Consider the following 18,365-nt stretch of genomic DNA (forward strand, 5'->3'; position numbering starts at 1 on the left):
TAAAAGGATTTTTTTTTTTTAATCAAAGATTCATCTTGTGCCATGCCAAAACTTAGAATGAGGAATCTTGTGCATTTCACTTATCATATTCATTGATCTTTAACATTAGCCTGCATCTCATAGAAAAGTTCATTCAATATAAGGAGGAAAACTCCACAATCATTTCATGCACCTTTTAAACTAATTAATTAAACCCGTCCACTATATTCTTCAAAGTCATAATAGTGCACTACCGTTTTACCCTTGTGTCACATATTTCTTTAATTTTGATCAAATCATCTATCAATAGCTTGTCAGCATAACTTCATATATATAAATATATATATATATATATATATATATATATTCCAAACAACTTCACATAATTTCATATATGATTTATAACAATATGAGTCGTTGGATATAGATATATAAAAATATGATTAAAAAACAAAAGAAAAGGCAGAGTTCGAGTTAAAAAGTGGATTTAAGTCGGAGATATCCCACTCATTTGCTTTTTATGTTAAAAAAATGTTTTTTTTTATCTTCTATCAGATAAAAACTAAGTTTTAAATGGAAAGATGTCTATCTTTCTAATTAAAATTTAAAAGACCAAATCCATTTAATTACATTTTACTTAGTCAAGAGAATATGTACATGACTAAAATGGTGAGCTAATTTGTCAATAAAAAAAGTACATCTCATGTCACGCAGGAAAGAAAAAACAAACTTAGAACCAATGAGAGATCTTGTGTGTTTCGCATGTTATACATTCATCAACCTTTATTTATTTATTTTTATTTTTTGCCAGAATTCATCAACAACCTTTAAAATTGACTTCCATCTTATAGAAAAATTCATTCAGTGTAGAGAGAAATTTTCTCCAACATTTTTATGGACGACGTTTTAAAGTAACTAAGTAACACGTCCATTGTATTCTTTTTTTTTGACCAGGCATTGTATTCTTTAAAATCTCAGGATAAAGTTTACCCTCGTGTCATATGTACTTCTTGGGCTCTGGTCCTATTTATAGAGTAAGAAGATAAGATTTTTTTAGTCTTATTTATAATTCACTTCATTAAATTTTTACTGTAAATGTATTATTTTGTTTTTCATTTATTATGATATAAGTAGTTACCCTTTTTGAAATGTATATATATTAAATATGACTAAAGTTAAAAAATTATTACATTTTAATATAGAGTCAATATATTTTAAAATCTTTTTTTATTAATATAAAATATGCTGAAAATGTATGATAAACAGAGTCAAAAGAGTATATTTCTAGTTTTGCGCACATCATTTGTCAAGCAGTCATTTCGAGAACACGCCCCATTAATAAGAGCCAAATGATTCAACTAATCCGCCAAAAAACTACTTCATTTATGATCGAGCCATCCGCGTCAAAGACAGAGACCCAGTGCGTCTCTGGCGGCACATAACAGTGAAATCCTTTGACCTAACTTTGGCCAAGCCACGCTGTTCAAAACCCGCCAGACGAAAACAAGAGAGCCTGCCCTGTGGGCAGGTCAGGCACGGAACCTGGAAGCCAGGAATGCGTTGTCAAAGGGATGACCGCAAGTCCGCAAGACCAAAGGGCGCGTAATGGCAATATGGCATGGGAGAAATTCTAGCATACACGGAACTAGTTTCTTGTCCCCCAACGTGACACCTCCCCTTTCTATTATTTAAATATTTTTTTTTAGTAATGTGCGTGTATTTTAATTGTCTCCCTCTTCTACCCTTTCTCTTATATGCACAAACGGAATTAGTTTCGATATTTATAATTTTGATGAGTATTTTAAACTCATCATATCTAAAATGTTTATATCGATTTGAATAGTTTAGATTTAAAATTTTTAATTAATTATTTTTAAATAAAAAATTATCATTTTTAAAAAAAATTAATAGTTAAGAGATCATTACTATTTTAGATTCTATACCTATTAAAATAATTATTTTAAATAAATAGAAATAAAAAAAAATCAAATTTGAACTATGAATGATTTAGATTTATTTATGATGTTTATTAAAAAAATGAAAACCAAAACTGGTTCTATCTGAAAACTTGTTTTTTAAAAGAAAAACTTTCACTCTCCGTTCCTTATTTTCCGCGGGTCTCATGACATCCAGTTGCTCGAGAGTCGAGAGAGGGAGATGGGAGGAGTGGCGGTACTCGAGAGAGCGAAGAGGGACGGGAGGAGTCGGGAACTGAAACGGAGAGAGCCAGAGAGGCAAATGAAAGTAAAAAAATAGGCAAATTACACATAGGTCTCATATAAGACAATTAATTCATAAAAAGTCTCTAAAATTTCAAAATGATTCCTAAGTACTCAGGGACCTGCGTGTAATAAATTGAAATTATGAAATTACCTATTTACCCCTATTAATTTTATTACAGTAATTTATTTACAACCCTAACAGTGGCTGTTGACAATCCGAGGACGAGTGGTTAACAACCTCGGTGGTGCCCCTGACAACTTACTCTGTGGGATACCTAGGGAATTGTTGAGGTTGTTAACCACTTCTTCTCGACTTGTCAACAGCCACTGTTGAGGTTGTAAATAAATGGGATAAATAGGTAATTTCACAATTACAATTTATTACACACAGGTCCCAGGGAACTTGGGAGTTATTTTGAGATTTTGAGGGACTTTTTGTGAATTAATTATCTTATATGGGACCTGAGTGTAATTTTTCCTAAAAAAATTTTGCAGACAGGAGGGAGAGTGGGAGAAAAAGACGATAAAGAAACTCGAATTTCAAAAAAATAATTAAAATAATAGATGGAGAGGACTGCCAAGTAGGATAAAGGTTCACCAAGCTGTCAAAATATGACTGACAAGCGCAAAAATGAGGAGGTCCGCTGGGTGCATGCAAGAATTTCTCGCGGAATGGCCCATACGTGTTACGCACGCGGCCCACGTTCTCACACGTGTCGATCTTCCCCTACAAAAATAACTTCAGCCTTTCCCCTCTTCAAGTTGTTAGCTGTCCTTCGGTCCTTCCAGCGTCTTTCCATTTTTCCATATTCACCCCCACTTCTGTGTTAACTCTTTTTCATCTTCGACGGAGTCCGCCATGGATCCTCATCCCCGCCGCCATCACCACAACCACCCCCCTCGCGCCACGTCTCACGAAGGCGCCGCCGCTTCTTCCCCGACTCTACTCAAGAAGCCTTCCTCCGCCATCGCCAACGGCCGTCATCGAGCCTCGTCTCCTACTCCTAAAGCTTCTGATGCCCTACCTCTGCCGCTGTACCTCACCAATGCTGTCTTCTTTACGCTCTTCTTCTCCGTTGCCTACTATCTCCTCCACCGTTGGCGTGACAAGATCCGGAACTCTACCCCTCTTCACGTTGTTACCTTGTCTGAGATTGCCGCCATTGTGTCCCTCATCGCGTCTTTTATTTACCTTCTTGGGTTCTTCGGCATTGACTTCGTACAGTCCTTCATCGCGCGTGCTTCTCACGATGTTTGGGACCTCGAGGACGACGCCGGCGAGGGCGATGGTGCTGCTGTTGCTGAGTCTCGTTCTCTCAACCACCATCCACGCCGTGATTTCGTCATCGAGCAACCGGTTCCTAGATTGGTGGTGGATCCCGATCCCTTGGTTTCGTCTCTTTCCTCTGAGGAAGATGAGAAGATCGTACAGTGTGTGCTAGATGGTACGATTCCATCGTACTCGCTCGAGTCCAAGCTCGGGGACTGTAAGCGGGCGGCGGACGTTCGTCGTGAGGCCTTGCAGAGGATGACTGGGAGATCTCTCCAGGGATTACCGTTGGATGGGTTCGATTACGAATCAATTTTGGGGCAGTGCTGTGAAATGCCGGTAGGTTACGTGCAAATTCCGGTGGGAGTAGCTGGGCCGTTGTTGCTTGATGGGTTTGAGTATACGATACCAATGGCAACCACAGAGGGGTGCTTGGTGGCGAGCGCGAATAGAGGTTGTAAAGCCATTTATGTTTCTGGCGGAGCTACCAGCGTAGTGCTGAGGGATGGGATGACCAGAGCGCCTGTTGTAAGGTTCGCTACAGCCAAAAGGGCTGCGGAGTTGAAGTTCTATCTGGAAGATCCTCTCAATTTTGATCAACTGTCCTTCATCTTTAATAAGTTCGTTTCGAAACTTTCGTATTTAGCATTACTTGCTTCTTTTGGAGATTATTACTGGTTTGGACATTTTTTGGCTCAAATCCCTTTCCTGGATCAAAAGGGCACTCCAAACAATCCCATTGCATCTAGGAGTTTACTCCGACGTGCTTACTTAGCTGTATACAAAGTTTTGCGATGCGTATGCATTTAATTTCTTTCTTAGGAAGTTTGACTTTTGACAGATTTAATTGTGTAGTCGTGTAGAGGCGATTTTTTCTCTCTGTTTTTTTTTTTTGGGGGGGGGGTAATGTTTGGTGAGTTTTATTACTGTTTGTTTCGTGATTTTCTAAATGTCTGGACATCAGGAAAAGTGATGAACGTGGGGTATAGAAAGACAAGAGTCTGGGTTCCGTTGGGACAAACAATCAAGAACATTCTTAAGAATTTAATGGACGAAAGTTTTAGATCTTTTTTTTTTTTTTCCAAATTACATTATATTAAATTAGGATATTTCATTTGTTGTTGCAGGTCAAGTAGATTTGCTAGGCTCCAAAGCATCCATTGTTCAATCGCTGGAAAGAACCTTTACATGAGATTCAGCTGTAGCACAGGTGATGCCATGGGGATGAACATGGTTTCCAAAGGCGTGCAGAATGTTCTTGATTACCTTCAAAATGATTTCCCGGACATGGATGTTATTGGCATCTCTGGTAAACAACTTTCCCCTTCTCACTTCTGTTGCTACTTGCTAGGAACATCCAGATTGATCTTTTGCAAACATGCATAATGTCATTGTTGCAACTTTATTCATATATAAAATTTATATGGACCACCTCTCTTGAATAATGTCCTTGCATCAGTCGTGGCAGTGGTCCAGTTCCTTCCATGAGATTGTCCTATTTTTTTTCTCATCATGCTGTAGTAGTTAGCTGAAATCAGGCAATTATTTGTGCTAGGCTATACTGTGGTGTTATTTGGGAGGGGTCTTATGTTATCGATGACTAAACATTTATTATTCTCTTTTTGATCGTCAAGTAGTTGGAACTTGATATGAGCTTGATTTTTTTTATTTCAATATTCAGTCTGACCTTACCTCCATTACCGTCTGATAAATTTAATTCATAAAGAAGGTTTCGGTTGATTTAGTGCAATGTATGAAATCTATTTCTTTTTCTTCTCTCGCCAGAAACTATATTTTATTCATTTGCTGCTTGACTGCAAATATGAATGCAGCAACTCAATACTGCCATATCATTATGGTCATAATTTTCTTCTCTGTATATATGGTAGTGCTCCTTTTTGTGCATACGGTATTTATGTTTGGCAGTTAGTTTTTCTTCATCATGTCTTATTTTATTTTGAAATGGTATATCCTCGACTTTCAGCTATTTTATTAAGGCAGTTAAGGACTTTATCACGTAGTCTAATAGAAACATGAGGGTTATGTATTTCCTATGTTCTTTAGGGAATTATTGTTCGGACAAGAAACCTGCTGCCGTAAATTGGATTGAGGGGCGTGGAAAGTCAGTTGTTTGTGAAGCAGTTATTAAAGAAGAGGTGGTTAAGAAGGTATTGAAGACCAACGTGGCTGCCTTGGTGGAACTGAACATGCTTAAAAACCTTGCTGGTTCTGCTGTTGCCGGCGCCCTTGGTGGATATAATGCTCATGCCGGCAATATCGTGTCTGCCATTTTCATAGCCACTGGTCAAGATCCAGCGCAAAATGTTGAGAGTTCTCATTGCATAACCATGATGGAAGCTGTCAATGATGGGAGAGACCTTCATATCTCAGTGTCTATGCCTTCCATTGAGGTGATTGAGCATCCTGTAAATTTAGCTTTTAATCTTTCTAGGTGATTGTATTGATCGACGTGTAATTGCTAAGAGTTCTACACTATTTGTTGTCCATTCAGGTGGGTACGGTTGGAGGCGGTACTCAGCTAGCATCTCAGTCTGCTTGCTTGAATTTACTGGGTGTGAAGGGCGCGAGCAAGGAGTCACCGGGATCGAACTCTAGACTCCTGGCGACCATTGTTGCTGGTTCTGTTTTGGCGGGAGAGCTATCTCTGATGTCTGCCATTGCTGCTGGTCAGCTTGTAAGGAGTCACATGAAATACAATAGATCAAGCAAGGATGTCTGTAAAATGGCAAGTTGAGGAGAGAAACGATGGGGTCCCAGCCATGGGTTGTGAAGCCTAAAATAAAAACCAGAAGGGTATTTGAGCAAAGTACACGTGAATTTGGAGAGGAAAGAAGAAAATGTCTAGTTTGTACCTGTGGGTGGTCATGTGGGATTGCCTGACTCTTTGGTGTCTGTGAATGTGAAGTCAAATGATTGTATGGAGGGGATGGGAGTTGTTTCTGTTTGGGTGGCCCCACTCTGGTTCATTCGCTGCACAACTTTTGATAGCTTTTCCCTGGCTGGCAATCAGAGGCACGTTAGCTTTTCTCACAGCTAAGAAGTCGTTTGTTGTGTTGTATTATACCTTCTTTTTTTTTTCGCTCTTCTTTTTCTGTTGTGTTTAGCATCCTTTAGTGGGGGGACCAGACCGTGAAGTGGGGCTTGCTGATTTTTTCATGTGTCGCTTTGTTCATTCGAGCCAAACGAATTGAATTGGACAATGCTTCTTTCGTTGATGACTTTGCATGTTACTATTACTCCTCTGAGCGCCAGTATTTAGGACTTAATTGATGGATGGGATTTTTCCTCAATATAGAATCTATCTTTTGTTTAATATATTTTTCATACATTGCCTTCATCAATTTCACAATTTTTTTCATTATTACGTAGTACTTCGAGGGAGAAAAACATAATTTTTACGCTATTTTTAACTTTTGTAAATTAATTAATTAGATTTTATATTTGTTGTTGTTATAATATTATTGTCGGGGAAAAGACACATTCTCGACCAACTATGTGGCTGATAATGCGATGGAACATGCTCTGACGGACAAACGGAATCTTACTCACATGAATTAGGGGCCTCTTCTGAAGACGCTCCTGCATGTTACCAGACTATTGGCAAAGAGCTTTTTATTAGAATAAAAAAAATTTTTTTACAAAAAGCTCTTTTGGGTTAAGGAGGCACATGAATCAAAATTTTTAAACTTGGGTGTTTGGGAATAAAAAGAAGTACTTCTATTAATAAAAATTGGATCTAACAGAAAGAAGTAATTTCTCGTAACATGATAAATCAATGTTTGAATTTTTATTAGGAGAGGCACTCGCATTTAGTGTTCGATAGTGTTTCAAATATGATTGTCTCTAATAAAAAGATACCTATACTTTAGCCCAAAAAAAATACTTCTAAAATAAAAAAGATAAAATGAGAAAATTATCATCAATGAACGTAAATTCTACAGCAAAATGAACTATTCGTAAAGCATGAAAGAGTCCGAACTTTATGTACAATGCATTGGATCTACATCCAATGAACTCTTTATACATATTCATACTTTTTTTGTGTCAATATCTTTTTAATTTTGGATACATATTTAAAAATACATTAAGAGTTGCTTCACGTTGGAGGAATCGTCTCCTTCTTTTATATACATATATATTATCGAACTAAGCAACACATTCAGCGAATTGCAACATTGTACTTAGAGGTAAATTGTTTATAGAATATGGTAATGCTTAATGATTTTTTGTAGGGGGCGGAAAATTTGGAAAATAGAAAATGAGATATGTACAATGGCTTGAGAAATGGAATAGATTTGAAGGCGGATCTAAAGTATAGTATTTAACTACTCCTCCGGTCCTAATTATAAGACCCAATTGACTTATTTGAGGAGATTAAGGAAGTAAGTTAAGTTGGTTATTTATAATAAATAAGTGTTGTCATTCCTAAAATATCCTTACTAATTAAGTATATTGGCTAAAACTATCATTATTAGAAGAATTATCTTGGAAAAAAATGCATAAATATAAGAGACAAAATGGATTGGGTCTTATAATTAGGACCAAATAAAAAGTCAAATTGGGTCTTATAATAAGGACCGGAGGAGTATTTATTAGCACAGGCTTTGTATGGGAATTCCGGGCGAGGATCAGTTTGGTGCATTGCTCCTTTGCTTTTGGAAGTATTAGGCCCAAGTCACGTTCACTCTTGCTCCCCGTCTACTCCATCCGAGTCAAAATGCAAGTTACTCTCCTAATCAACTCATCAAAATTAACTAACGATCTTGATTTAGCAAAATGAGTTAGTGCCTCACATGACAAATTAAAGTCCGAATATCGGCTGAAAGAGTCACCTACATTTAGTGTCCAATAATACCTTGAACTGACTTGCTTCCGATGAGAAAATATCATAAGACAAAAAAAAAAAAACCCATCACTCTTCTTTCTCGATATTATGTACCATCAATAAATAAGAATGTAATGACTTTTAATTTATATTATTGATCAAGAATTTCTTTTAAAAGACGATGTACTCCTCCAAGGAATATTGAAAATGGACTCATCAGCGTGTTCTTCTGGTCCTATTTATAAGATAGAGAGAGAAGATATTTTTTGATCATATTTATAGGGCACTAAGAGAAATTTTTTGTATAAATGTATAATTTTACCCCTTATTTATTATTAGTGTATCGATTTTGTTTACATAAGATATAATGTATATTAAATAAGAATAAAATTGTAAAGTTATTGAATTTTAAATGAGAGTTAATAAAATTTAAAGTTTTTTTTTATCTGTATAAAATATACTGAAAATGACTTATAGATAAGATTAGAAGAGTATTGGATTTCAAGGCATTTATTTGTCATGAATGCTTGCCGTTGGGTCACCTAACTAGCTCAAGTACTTATGACGAGAAGGATGATGGTTAGTGTATGGTCTTATTCATAGCTTTGTGAGTGTTTATTTGGCACCGTATCCCTACCATCCCCGCAATGCATAGCTAGTTAATAATGAACGTTGATTTTAATGGAAGTGACCAAAATTTAAACAATGACCAAATCAGGTCAAAATGGGAACTGCCGGAAAATGTCGCAGATATCAATAAATGCCGCCGTGCACCGTTGGGTAGGAGGTTGCCGCGTATCTATTTTATGCATTCCTTTGACTTTTAACGCACCAAATGTTCCTTGTCCTCTTTTCCTTCTTGTGTTTTTGGTCATAAATCACTCATTTTATTTTCCATACGAGCCCCAACCTCTTTATCACCCTCTTCTAACAATTTAAACAATTAGGTACAGTCATGTCCATGTTAGGTCTAAAGTACTTAAAATACATAAATATTATATATAAATCTCACCCTTCATGTAAAATATTATATTTCAAAACCAATGTCCATCTGAATGTTGCATCAAACGCGGAAAACGAGTTTGACTATTCATGATTTAAAAATAATTTGGTTTATTTTAATATGTGTGGTCATGCTGATCATTTGTTGATTGCATTTCTCCTACGCAACACTCGATTTATAAAATATCATACTTTTTTTATTATTTTTCAATGATTTTTTTATGTATCTTGTAACTGTTTTTTCTTAAATGATCCTGGTGAAATTTATTTTGATTTGTAAAATATAATTTAGTTTTTTTAATTAATTTGAATGGCCGCGAATTATTAAAAATAATTTTTTTATATTTGATAAATAGTTAAATTATTTAAATTAATTTAACCGTAAAAATCATTCAAAATAAATCAATACCATCTATTTTTAAGTAAATTATCATCTTACTTTGTAATTCACATGAGCTGTCTGTCTTTAATATATTAATTAATACCAATTTAATTAATAGTATACCTTTTATTTTTATCGGCAATTAATAGTACTATACCGGAATCATCAATATGAATTTAATCATATGACGGTGTTTGTAACAAAATCGATGCTTTTAGTGTTTTTTTTTTTTTTTTAATTTTACCTCCACATCATGCCCCTTATGCCCTGGACGACACACATGCTACAATGGCCGGAACAAAGGATTACGATCCCGCGAGGGTGAGCTAACTCCAAAAACCCGTTCTCAGTTCAGATTATATTCTCTTTTCTCTTTAATTCATTTATTGCATCTTTTACTTATTCTCTTCATTAATAATAATATATTTGGGGGAAAAAATACATGTCTCACATATTTATTATTTTAAACTGATTTTAACTAATTTCTTTATAAACGTAAATTGATGAAGTTTGTCTTATATTTTGAATCAGAAGAGTAGTTAACTCATTAAATCTGTCTTAAATTTAATTTTTTTTAATTTTACCCATATTAAATGAGATTCAAAAGAAGAGAGCAAAATACGGGAAAAAATTGCATTGAATCATTAATTACAAAGATAAGATTGACAAATAAATATTAATTACTTTCTTATTCACCAAAAAAAAAATATTAATTACTTTCCACATAACTTATATTTTAAATCAAGTTTTTTTTTTAAAGAAATAAGGTATATGGCGGAAGGGAATATTATATATAAACACAACCCTTCAAAATCTTACCCTTAATATACATGGTACCTACTATATTCCTCAAATTAAATACGATTTAAATACATTGCTTTCTCCAACTGCAAAACCTTAATTTATATACTATGAACTTTAAAATGTCTGTACACCATTGTCATTGCTTCGTTTAGACAAGTTTGGTACGCAAGCTTACAGAAGCAAAGATATTAATACTATAAATATTAAATGTTAGTAGTTGGTACACTATTTACATGAGGCTGCAATCCCCCCAATTAGTTGGAGATAGAGAAGTTCATATCCTATCCCTCATCCTACACCAACTGTATCATTTAATTGCCCTTTGATTTGCTTTTCCTCTCCTCTTGCTCCTGTAAAGGATACTGAGAACGTAACTCACCAAGAAGCTCATATAGTCATGGTGGAAGCAACTGTGGCTATTTAACATGAGGTCTTGATTTTTATTTCGTGTAATTGTAAATAGCAAAACCATTTTTAAGAGAGTTTTTTTTTTTTTGAATTAGGATGTAATTCACCCATAGGTAACCGACTAATTTGGAGAGTGAGGGCTCGAAACCGAGACCGGGTAGATAGGTGCGCACCTTGACAACCCTTTACTTAACCATCCGGCTAAGCGAGTTTCCTCTTAAAAGAGTTATCTTTGATTGGACAGGACAATACTAAAATCTATTACTCCAGTCCTTAGTATTAGGTCTAAACTACTTATATATAAATCTCACCCTTAATATAAATTACTCCTCCGGTCCTTAATATAGAACCCAATTATTGAGTTGGGTTTGGTCCTAAATATAAGACTCATTTATCATATTTATTAGTTTTCTTTTAATTACTCTTATAGATACTCTTTCAACCATAATCAAGTAGAAGAGAAAAATAAAGTATTAAGAAAGATGATTATGGTATTTTAGAAAAAACATGTCACATTTCTTATAATTAACTAACTTACCTAACTTCCTTAATCTAATCAAATTAGTTAAATGGGTCTTATATTAAGATTGGAGGAGTATTATATTTCAAAACGAATGTACTCTAGATCCGAATGTTGCATCAAACGTGGAAAACGAGTTTGACTATCCATGATTTAAAAATAATGTGGTTTATTTTAATATATGTGGTCATGCTGATCATTTATTGATTGCATTTCTGCTACGCATCACTCGATTTATAAAATATCATACATTTTTTATTTTTCAATATTTTTTCTTAAATGATCCTGGTATGAATTTATTTTGATTTGTAAAATAAAATTTATTTTTTTAATTAATTTGAATGGCCACGAATTATTAAAAATAATTTTTTTATATTTGACAAATAGTTAAATTATTTAAATTAATTTAAACGTAAAAATCATTCAAAATAAATCAACATCATCTATTTCAGCAATTAATAATACTATACCGGAATAATCAATGTGAATTTAATTCAGATGATGGTGTTTGTAACGAAATCGATGCTTTTAGTATATGGTGCTACCCATCTCACTCATTGGTCACAGACTATACACGTATCAGTGTTTTAATTAGTCAATTTTACCTACTATGCACACGCTTCCTCCTATTTTATATATAAGTTTTAAATAATCAAATCAAATTTGATGAGTTAGCAGTTAAAATTAGTTAAAAATAATAAATAGGTCAGAAATATTTTTTTAAAATTTATCCTTATCTAGTAAGAGAGTAAGTGAGAGGCAATAAATGAAGAAAAATATCAAAGAGAATATGTGGGGATAATATTAATGAGAGAAAGAGAGTATTAAATACAGTCAATTAAAAAAAAAGTAATAAATACTCAGATAAACTAAAAAATGAAACTTATATTTTAGACTAGAATTATCTCCAAAGGTGTAGTTTATATATAGGATCGGAGGAAGTATATTAGTATATATCAGGTGTTCCAGAAAGAATATACTGCCTTTGGTTCGCAATATAAATTACTTTAATTAATTTATCAAAATCAATAAATGATAGCTAACTCATTAAATCTGTATTAAATTTATTTTTTCCTTCCATTTTACCCATATTAAATGAGACTCAAAAGAAGAGAGAGAGAGGAAAAAATTGCATTGAAGCATGCATTGCAAAGATAAAATTGACAAATCAATATTAGTTACTTTCTACATAACTTATATTTTAAACTAAGTTATTTTTTTAAGAAATAATGTATATTGTGGAGGGGAGTAATTAAATGGAGTTCAAAATCTTACCCTTAATATGCATGGTGCCTACTATATTATTCCTCAAGTTAAATAAGATTCAAATACATTACTTTGTCCAACTGCAAAACCTTAATTTATATACTATGAGCTTTAAAATGTTTGTACACTATTGGCATCTCTTCATTCAGACAAGTTTGGCATGCACGCTCACAGAAGCAAAGATATTAATACTATAAATATTAAATGTTTGTAGTTGGTACGCTATTTACATGAGGCTGCAATCCCCACAATTAGTTTGAGATAGAGAAGTTCATATCCTATCCCCCATCCCTCACCAACTGTATCATTTAATTGCCCTTTAATTTGCTTTTCCTCTCCTTTTGCTCGTGTTAAGAATATTGAGAACGTAACTCACCAAGAAGCTTATGGGATTGCATCCTCTCATAATCCTTTTTTTGTTTCCCCTTTTTTTCTCAGTATTTGATGTTCACCATTGGATCAACTAGTGAATAGTTCAGATTTCATACTCCTCCAGTTCTTAATATAGAACCAAATTATTGAGTTCGTTTGGTTTTAAATATAAGACTCATTTATCATGTATATTAATTTTCTCTAAATTACCCCTATGGATACTCTATCAATCATAATCAAGTAGAAAAGAAAGAGGGGAGATTAAGAAAGATGATTATGGTATTTTAGAAAAAATGTGCCACATTGCTTATAATTAACTAACTCACCTAACTTCCTTAATTCAATCAAATTAGTTAAATGAGTCTTATATTAAGGACTAGAGGAGTACTTTATAAGACTATTATTATAACACTACATAAATAGGAGAGAGAAGGTGGACATCTGTTTTTTAAAATATTAAATCTGAACCATCTCTTATTTGATCCAATGATGGAGATGACATTTTGAGAAGAAAATGAAAAAAAAGGATTCTAAGAGGATCCAGAGCCAGAAGCTCATATAGTCATGGTGGAAGCAACTATGGCTATTTAACATGAGGTCTTGATTTTTATTTCGTGTAATTGTATAAGATTTTATTTGATATTTATTTTGGTCTTAAATATAAGATCTAAATTCACTTTGTCTTTCATATTTATTCATTTTTTCTAAGATAGTGTTTCTAATAATGATAGTTCTAGCCAATACACTTGATTAGTCAAGATATTTTAGGAAATACAATACCTATTTATTATAAATAATTAACTTAACTTGTTTTCTTAATCTGCTCAAATTAGTCAACTAGTTTTTATATTTAGGACCAAAGCTAGTAATACATAAAAATTGTAGATGTTAGATAACTATTTCTTCAGATTCTATATATAAGTTACAAATAACCAAACCAGGTTTATTAAAAATTAAAAAGGTTAAAATTCATTTAAAATAATAAATATATAAAAATATTTTTTTCATCAAATATAAGGAGAGTGGGGGAAAAGGAATGATAATTATTAACACGAGATCTTGATTTTGTGTATAATTTAAAATTAAAAAAAATATTTTTAGGAGAGTTATCTCTAAACAGATTTAATCCGTTTTGTCTCTCAAATTTATATTTATAATCTTTTCTAATAAATATCCTTACTAACAATAAGGTGTTCTTGCCTAGAAGTAATTCTAATGCACATGATTAATGAGGATGGTGTAGAGGAGTTAACATGTAATTATTATGAATGACCAACTTAATTAATTTTTTTAATTTCTTCAAATTAATTGTCTAACTCCCACCTAGATGTGTATCAACAACTTTGTCTAATCCTAACCCTTTCTTGCTGAGGCAAGTAGCCAAGTCTTTAGTTTCAAATAAATCCAAATTCGTCTAGTGTATCTTGATGGGATTGTACCATTCAGATAAGAAAATGTCAATAAATTTGGTTGGGGGGCAAACTTTTCATTTCAACAATTAATGGCGTACAAACAAGCTTTTATACTACCGTTAGCATTTGATTTTGACACGCTTTCTTCCATCACTCTGCAACCTCCATAAATTTACTTGGGTAGAAAAATTCAGATTACTATTTATTGGTGGTTAAAAATGTTGACACATTGGTACGGCCTTATCGCTTGTTACTTGAATGGTTAATCACGTCTTTCATAAGTTTCAGTTTCACCCAACACTCTCATCTTCTTCATCCTCAAACAACACTTCTTGACGTGCGAGCCTCCAATTTTATATGATAAAAGGCAAAGTTGTGACCAAATTGTCGGAGTAGTTCTAATTGTTTATGTCATGTACTAGCCTTAAATAATCATTAGCTCGATTGCTTATTTAATTAAGTGGTAAGTTTAGGTTTAAGTACTAAGCCAATATCAAATTGAGTCTTTGATTTCTCTTCTTTGTCAAAAACTTGTGATCTATGATAAGCTAAATTATACTACCTCCAATCCTAATTATAAGACCTCGATTATAAACTACAAACGTTGTCTTATAATTAGGACCGGAAGTAGTATATCAATATGCCAATAATTTTATAATCTAATAGTATAAAAGTTTTCTTTTTTTCTTTTTAAGTGAGGAGTTATGAATTCAATTTCGCTTGTAATCTTCTTCTTTTTTTTTTGGGAAAAAAAAATATGCGTCAATCTATGGGATAGATTGTCAAGAAGTAGAGATCATAATTCATAAGTGGGCTGGTCCACCATGGGGCTAGAGTAAACCAACTCCCTTCTGGAGGCTTGACAACCTTTTTTTTTTAATGGTAATTGATTAATGGGCCAAGCGGGTCAACTCACTTTCTCTTCATAATTTTCCGTCTTTACTTTTCAAATTGATCAAAGTTTCTTAAAATAAATTCCTATATCTAAACTCGACTTTTCAAAACATAACATGATTCAATTTGAAAAAAAAAAGAAAAAGAAAACACACATATATGAGAAAAATCCTCTGTCACATGTTTAAATAAATTGTCAAATTGATACAATTAAGTCCACAACGCTGACAAGGCATCAACTTTTCAAGTTGGTCTCTGATATTATTTCCATCATTTTCAACAGATAATAAAATAAAAACACCCAGATTATATTAGTATTTGATATTTATTAATTGTATAAAGAATAACTTAAAGGAGAAGGGGGTGGGGAAGAAGGAAGATTGTTTTAATTACAAAACTTTGAGCTGTCCAAAAACATTTCAGAACTTTGAAGATCCGTTTTTTTTAAAAAAAGCAGGTTGGCCCAATCTGGGGGGCCAAGCCCAAAACCTAATTCTCCACCGGTGTCTGCCAACTTCTTCTTCTTCTTTTTAAATTTCAAGTGGAGTTTTGTAGATCAGCTCATCAGCTTAGCCTGTTTTTGTCCTTTTGAACAGCCATTCCAAATAATCCCTAAACAAGTTAAACCTATCCCCCAAGTTTAAAATTATTCCCCAAAGCTTTTTTTTTTTAGCTAATTTTAAGCATCTTTGGTAAGTGCAAATTTCTTAATTGATTGAATCTCATAATCTCCCCAGTGTTTTGAATAATATTATAATCTCCAAATTTAATATAGGGTTAGGATGTAAATCTATCCTAAAAATTTTTATTCAGAAGCACTAGCTATTTGAAATTTTTTGGGAGCCAATTTACCCTAGAAGTTTAAAATTATAACAATATTGGCATATCCTGTTAAAAATATTAATAATTAACAAAACTATTTTAATAGTCAATATTATGTTTTTTACGGTAAATGACAATGTTGCTACAATTTTAAAATTTCAAAATAATTTTGCTTCTAAAAAAACTTTCGAAAATCCAAAGATCTTGAGTAAAAACTTTCTAGGCAAATTTACATCTTAACCCTTTGATATATATAACATTCTATTAAATGTACATTGAAAATTGCAAGTAAACAAACAAAAAGAATTTTTTAGAAAATGATTATCTATATTCATATATTAGTTAGAGAGCACAATTTTTTTCTTTCCTGTTTTTTATTTTAAATTAAAGAGACATCTCACTTACGTGCAAGTAATATATAACGAGTAATGAGAATTGAGGTGTCTTTTTCACTCTAGAGGATAGGGATGTTCAATTTGTCCCGTCCCGGTCATTCCGTCCCTGTCCCGGTGAGTTTGGAACGGGACAAAAAAAATTTTGGGACGGGACAGTAACCGGGACGAGACGGGGTCGTCCCGTCCCGGAATTTTTTTTTCTTTTAAAAATTATTTATTAATAATTATTATTAGATTATTTAATTTACTTATTAATAATAACTCTTATTTTTATGGTGATTTGTAGCTCTTAAGTTGTAGTATTATCTCAACAAAATCTCCTTTCTCAATAAAATAATTCATAAAGTCATTATATAGTGTTTTTTTTATGGTATTTTTTTTACACTATTATTTTTACACCTTTTTTATGCTATATAATTAAGCTTTCTACATAATATTTTTTTATAATGTTTTTATCTTTAAAAGCCCAATAAAAAATAAGTATTATAACATAAAAAAATTCATATAAAAATTATGGTATCTTTTTTTTTTTAAAAAAAAAGGGGGAAGCGGGACGTCCCGGTCCCGTCCCGGTTTCGTCCCGGTACCGACAGGACCGGGACAGGACCGGAACGGGACGAGACACGGGACAAAATCCCTGTTCCCTCCCTGTTCACCGGGACGGACCTATCCCGGTCCCGTCCCGTCCTATGAACAGCCCTACTAGAGGAGATGACAAGGGAGATAGAAAGATGACGATAGAGAGGAAGCAACACAAGTGAGGATGAAGATGATGTGGGAACTTATAATCTTGTAGCCTTGTTATTATTTGATGGATTTTTTAAATGAAAATTTATACTCGATCAACTATCACTTTAATATTGTTGGCAAAAAAAAAACTATTCTTCCGATCCTAAATATAAGACCCTTATATCAATGTGTATAAAGATATTATATTTAGGATCGGAGGAGTATTACATTGATATCTGTACCAATATTCTGGATTATTGATTATTTTTGCCCCTTTTAAGATGCCCCTTTTTCCTTTCAGTTTTATATTTCAAAGGCAAAGTCGTGACCAAATTGTCGGATTAATTCTAATTGTTTATGTCATGTACCAGCCTTGAATAATTATTCGCTCAACTGCTTATTTAATCAAGTGATACGTTTTGTTTTAAGTACTAAGCCAATATTAACTTGAGTCTTGATTTTTCTTTTTTACCAAAGACGTGTGATCTATAATAAGCTAAATTACACATCAATTTGCCAACGATTTTATAATCTAGTGACTAGTAGTATGCATGAAAGTTTTCTTCTTGTTTTTTTTTCCTTTCAAATGAGGAGTCATGAATTCAATTTGGCTTGTAATTTTAAGTTGCCAATGCCTATGCTTCTTTTGAAAAAAAAAAATAAATTATGCGTCAATCTGTGGGATGGATTGTCAAGAAGCAGAGATCATAAGTGGGCTGGTCCACCGCGGGGCTTAGAGTAAACCAACTAGCTTTTGGAGGCTTGACATTCTTTTTTTGTATGGTCATTGATTGATGGGCCAAGTTGGTCAACTCACTTTCTTTTCACAATTTTCCGTCTTTACTTTTCAAATTGACCAAAGTTTCTTAAAATAAATTCCTGTATCTAAACGCAACTTTTCAAATTGACCCAAAAAAAAAATCAACTTTTCAAATTGACCCCCAAAAAAAATCAACTTTTCAAGACATAACATGATTAAATTTGAATGAAAAAAAGAAAAAGAAAACACACATTCATGAGAAAAATCCTTTGTCACATGTTT

At 33.2% G+C, this 18,365-nt stretch overlaps 1 protein-coding gene across 1 annotated transcript; it reads left to right on the top strand.

The window, feature by feature from the left end:
* The first annotated feature begins 2,981 nt into the window (after positions 1 to 2,981).
* On the top strand, positions 2,982 to 6,807 carry LOC114717168 (3-hydroxy-3-methylglutaryl-coenzyme A reductase 1). Its single transcript, XM_028902263.1, has 4 exons — positions 2,982 to 4,091; positions 4,599 to 4,780; positions 5,536 to 5,882; positions 5,984 to 6,807. Exons 1-4 carry the CDS (start codon positions 3,061 to 3,063, stop codon positions 6,224 to 6,226), a joined length of 1,803 nt encoding a protein of 600 aa, XP_028758096.1. The 5' UTR covers positions 2,982 to 3,060; the 3' UTR covers positions 6,227 to 6,807.
* The last annotated feature ends 11,558 nt before the right edge of the window (positions 6,808 to 18,365 follow it).

Source organism: Neltuma alba, unplaced genomic scaffold (assembly GCF_004799145.2).
Source record: "Neltuma alba isolate B1F8T4 unplaced genomic scaffold, ASM479914v2 tig00011709_pilon, whole genome shotgun sequence".
NCBI lineage: Eukaryota > Viridiplantae > Streptophyta > Magnoliopsida > Fabales > Fabaceae > Neltuma > Neltuma alba.

Excerpts from the sequence above, each read along its gene's own strand:
- LOC114717168 (XM_028902263.1), top strand. The coding sequence starts at position 3,061 with ATGGATCCTCATCCCCGCCGCCATCACCACAACCACCCCCCTCGCGCC. Across the intron at positions 4,781-5,535 it reads GGATGTTATTGGCATCTCTG|GGAATTATTGTTCGGACAAG; the intron begins GTAAACAACTTT and ends TATGTTCTTTAG. Across the intron at positions 5,883-5,983 it reads TGTCTATGCCTTCCATTGAG|GTGGGTACGGTTGGAGGCGG; the intron begins GTGATTGAGCAT and ends TTGTCCATTCAG.